The 5,013-nt window shown below is 48.2% G+C and overlaps 1 protein-coding gene across 1 annotated transcript in view; it reads right to left on the bottom strand.

The window, feature by feature from the left end:
• The window catches only part of LOC102774555 (NACHT, LRR and PYD domains-containing protein 2-like), a 9,871-nt gene that overhangs the window by 2,010 nt on the left and 2,848 nt on the right, over positions 1-5,013 (bottom strand). Inside the window, exons 2-4 of the mRNA XM_015561740.1 lie at positions 4,438-4,645; positions 1,501-1,671; positions 986-1,156 (exon numbers count right to left, since the gene is read on the bottom strand). Coding sequence (XP_015417226.1) covers positions 986-1,156; positions 1,501-1,671; positions 4,438-4,645 — 550 coding nt within the window. The remainder of the gene's footprint in view (positions 1-985; positions 1,157-1,500; positions 1,672-4,437; positions 4,646-5,013) is intronic.

Raw genomic sequence — 5,013 nt, 5'->3', positions numbered from 1 at the left:
GAACTAACAAGCCCTAGCCAGTTTGGCTCAGCAGATAGCACATTGGCCTGTGAATTGAAGGGTCCTGGGGTTGAATCCAGTCAAGGGCACATACCAAGGTTGCAGGCTCCTCCCAGCCCAGGCCATGGTCGGGGTTTGTGCAGGAGGCAACCATCGATGTGTTTCTCTCACATCAATGTTTCTCTCTCTCTCTCTCACTCTAATAATCAATGGGAAAATATCCTCAGTGATGGTTCCAAAACATGAACTAACAAACAAAAGAGACAGAATCATAAACAGGCCATGGGTCAATCCAGCCCACCACCTGTTTTTTGTTTGTTTGTTTGTTTGTTTGTTTGTTTGTTTTTCCACTTAGGATGATGTTGGTTCTCAATACCATACAGATTTCAAGTGTACAACTCAACAAAACCTCCTCTGCACACTGCATCATACAACCATCACCGAAAGCAAATTCTCTCTCTGTCCCCATTCCCTTTGCCCACCTCTACCTACCCCCTGGCTTTTTTGTCAATAACGTTTTATTGGAACATGGCCACACTCATTCCTGCATGCGGTTACGTAACAGTGGCAGAGTTGACTAACTGGAATGGAGACCCTATGGCCCACAACGCCTCACATGTTTACAATATGGCTCTTTGCAGAAAAATATAATTCCAACCCATACCCTGTAACTCAACCCAACTGCAGGAAGAAATTATGTCACACGAACTTGAAGAACACACAAAAGGGTCAGAACTGAGAACCTGTCCTAGCTCCTATCCCAAATTCTCAGCATGGGGAGAAGCCAAAAGTTCCACTCAGCCCTGAAAGCCAGGCAAATAGTAACATCTGTTTCTACCCACGTTTTCCCCAATTTGCAGCAGGGTCTTGAAGGGTGCTTCAAATAGAGTTATTAAGTGGTGTTATGTGTGTCCTACATGTCCTACAAACACACACACACACACACACACACACACACACACACAAACAGCCAGTGGGGACTTACACCAGGGTCTGTAGCTGACATTCTGGGTAACTCAAACCCTCACTCAGCAATCTCACCCCACCATCTCCAAGGTTGTTCTTGGCCAAGCACAGGTGTGTCAGCCTCTGGTTGACAATCAAAGTGGAGGCAAGCTCCTTGCAACAGACTTCCGTCAGGTGACAGTTTTCCAACCTGCAAAAGCAACCACACCCACGGTCAGGCGGTGAGAACATTGCCAAAGCGCAACCTTCTCCAGGGAGAGCTCTTCTGGTTCACTCCCCTGACCCTCTCTCTCTTGAGCCATGACGGACCAGAAAGGAGAGAAAGGGCAAGCAAAAATGTAGGATTCATCTGCCTGGGACCAGAAACGGAAACGAGGTATCACCTCACACCTATCAGAATGGCAACCATCAATAAACCAGGTGTTGCCTACATCAGTAGGTTGTCCCGGAAATAGGGGTGTTCCCGTCGCTCTCCTCTATGTGGACCCAGATCCAAACACAAAGGTGCCCCGTGGGAGAAGAGGAGACACTTACGACAACCACTGTAGGAAGCAATTTGGGTGCCTCAGACTCCCACACAGCAACTTGACCCCCTCATCCCCGAGCTCACTGGCTGTGAGGTCCAGAGATTGCAGGGACTGGTTGACTTTCAGGGCCAAGGAGAAGTCGTTCAAATGCTGAGTGAAATCAGAACAAGACCCCAACCTGTGGGATACATGGAGGAAAGTCATTCTCCTAGGAGGACAGAGACCCTGCAGGCTTATGCTGCCACCAAAGACTGTATCCTGGATGTTCATCTCATTCTACTTCAATATGTAGCCAACCCTGGCCTGAAGGATTGGAGAGAGTCAATCTCGTTGGCTTTTCTTCAAATATCCCCATGGCCATTCAATCAATGTCCAGCCTCATCTCCAATCTGTAATACAATTCTGTGTGAAGTTTCACCAACATGACCTGTTATTTTTTCGCATCTCATTTTTTTAATATGATCATCACATTCTCTGCCCAAGTCTGTCCTATTCTCACTTGGTTCTAGATATATGATTCTATAGGGGAGCCCTCACCGTGTGGCTCAGTTGGTGGGAGCTTCATCCCGTACACCAAAAAAAAGTTATGGGTTCAATTCCCAGTCAGGGCACATACCTAGGTTTCAGGTTTGATTCCCTGGTCAGGGGCATATGGGAGGCAACTGATGGATGTTTCTCTCACATGACACATCTTTCTCCCCATTCCTCTCTCTCTAAAATCAAAGACATATCCTCATGTGAGGATTTTTTTTAAATAAAATTTTAAGAAAGGATTCTATAGGAGGGAAAAGAAGTTGATGCCTGATATGCAAAAAAGTTCAACTTCACAAGTTCTTAGGGAATATGCAAATTAAAACATGGAGTTACAATTTGACCTTAGGCAGCCAGGTCCAAAACTCTGTCCGGGAGTTGAGTTTAGGAATTGCAAGGATGAGAATTGGGAATTCCCTTCTGTGCACTGGGAGGACAATGAGGGAATCCATGAATCCGTTCTACTGGGCTCTGAAACCCGGCTACTCCTACAGACACAGATCAGAGAGTGGAACTCCAGGACAATCTTATGGTCCAATTGACTATGTGCAAAATCTTTGCAAGTTAATAATGAGATAGCACCTCGCACCTGTCAGAATGGCTGCCATCAATAAATCCACAACCACAAACGCTGGCGAGGGTGTGGAGAAAAGGACACCCTAGTGCACCGTGGGTGGGAATAAGGACTGGTGCCGCCATTAGGGAAAACAGTATGGAGTTTCCTCAAAACATTAAAAATGGAACTGCCGCCCTGACCGGTGTGGCCTGCAGACTGAAGGGTCCCAGGTTCAATTCCGGTCAAGGGCATGTACCTAGGTTGCAGGCACATCCCCAGTAGGGGGTGTGCAGGAGGCAGCTGATCGATGTTTCTCTCTCATCGATGTTTCTAACTCTCTATCCCTCTCCCTTCCTCTCTGTAAACAAAACCAATAAAATATATTTTTTTAAAAAAACGGAATTGCTGAGTGACCCGAGAATCCCACTTCTGGGAATGTATCCTAAGAATCCCAAAACACCAACTTGGAAGAATGTATGCACCCCTATGTTCATAGCAGAATCATTTACAATAGCTAAGGTCTGGAAACAGCCCCAGTGCCCATCAAAAAGCTGTGGGACATTTATGCAATGGAATATTTCGCAGCCGTAAAAAAAGGAAAAAAATTCTTACCTTTTGCGACAGTATGGATGGACCTGGAGAGCATTATGCTAAGTGAAATAAGCCAGTCAGAGAAAGACAAGTACCATATGATCTCACTTATGTGTGGAATCTGATGAACAAAATAAACTGATGAACAAAATAGAACTAGAGGCACGGATGCATGGAATAGAAGGACAGATCTCAAACGGGAGCAAATGCATGGAATAGACGGACAGATCACCACAGGGAACCTAATGTGAGAAGCTGAAGAGATTAAGACAAAAAACATGTGCATAACCCATAGATACAGACCACAGTGTGGTCATGGCCAGAGAGAAGGGGGGCCAGCCCTGGGTGGATGTGGGCAAAGGGGGAAAAGAATGGGGGACACCTGTAATAGTGTCAACAATATAAATAAGAAAAAAACCGGCGTCCTAAAGCTGGGTGATGACAATCAGAACAATGTTATGGGTCTTCACTGACAAAAGGGGACTCTCTAGGAGGAGGGAGCCACCAGGAACCAGGAGCCTGGATGCTTCTAGGGGGTTACAAAGTGGGCAGGGCAGGTCCGGGGCTGCTCTGGGTCACAGCAGAAAGGCAGCATGCCGCCTGGAGTACCACATCCCTACGCTAGAGGAAGCCACAAAAGTCTGCGTGTTTCCTTTGCTTTAGAGGCTCATTATTCGATGCACTTTACAGGCTGGAGAGAGTGCAGAGGCTGAAACCCCGCCCCCGTGTGGTGTAATAACCAATCAGAGTGGTGCTCTGCTCCTGCTGCTCACCCAGCTCACAGCACAGCACACAGCACACAGCCAGTCAGCGCACAGCAGTGAGAGTGACATGAGAAATATCTGAGATACCTCAGGCCGCACCATGCACCTGGGATGCTGCATGCCGCACCATGCACCTGGGACACTGCAGGCCGCACCATGCACCTGGGATACTGCAGGCCGCACCATGCACCTGGGATACTGCAGGCCGCACCATGCACCTGGGATACTGCAGGCCGCACCATGCACCTGGGATACTGCAGGCCGCACCATGCACCTGGGATACTGCAGGCCGCACCATGCACCTGGGATACTGCAGGCCGCACCATGCACCTGGAACACTGCAGGCTGCACCATGCACCTGGGATACTGCAGGCCGCACCATGCACCTGGGATACTGCAGGCCGGTCATGAAAAATATCTGAGATACCTCAGGCCGCACCATGCACCTGGGATACTGCAGGCCGCACCATGCACCTGGGACACTGCAGGCCATGCCATGTACCTGAGATACTGCAGGTTGCACCTCCGGTGCCTTAAGGCCTCGCACAGCAGCAGCAGCAGCATGTTGTCGCAGGGGACGCTGCCTTCCAGGATCAGGTGCGTCAGGGTCTTCTTACCAACCAAAGCCAGACAGAAGTCCCGATAGGCGTGGACCGGGGAGACGTTTTTAACCCTGGGAAACACAGAAGGGAGGGGTCCCAGGTTCGATTCTGGTCAAGGGCACGTACCTTGGTTGCAGGTTCCTCCCCAGCCCAGGCTCTGTTTGGGGCACATGCAGGAGGCAACCCAGCAATATGTTTCTCTCACATCGATGTTTCTTTCTGTCTTTCCCTCTCTCTTCCGCTCTCCCTAAAAATCAATGGGAGCCCTGACCGATTTGGCTCAGGTGAGGATTAACTAAAAAAAAAAGAAGAAGAAGAAAGTATAGAATAGAGGTTCAGAGTTTAACTTCTGTAGTGAGTGTTGAGTAAGAAAAAAAGGGAGGGAGGTGGTAATATCACCTACAGAAGGTTGATATAAGAATCAAATAGATTAATAGATATAAAGATATGAGTGAATTTGTGAACATAATTATTTG

The sequence above is a fragment of the Myotis davidii genome, unplaced genomic scaffold (assembly GCF_000327345.1).
Source record: "Myotis davidii unplaced genomic scaffold, ASM32734v1 scaffold1157, whole genome shotgun sequence".
In the NCBI taxonomy this organism is placed as follows: Eukaryota; Metazoa; Chordata; class Mammalia; order Chiroptera; family Vespertilionidae; genus Myotis; species Myotis davidii.
Note: the sequence above shows the minus strand (reverse complement) of the source record. Positions and strands in the feature narration are given on the sequence as shown.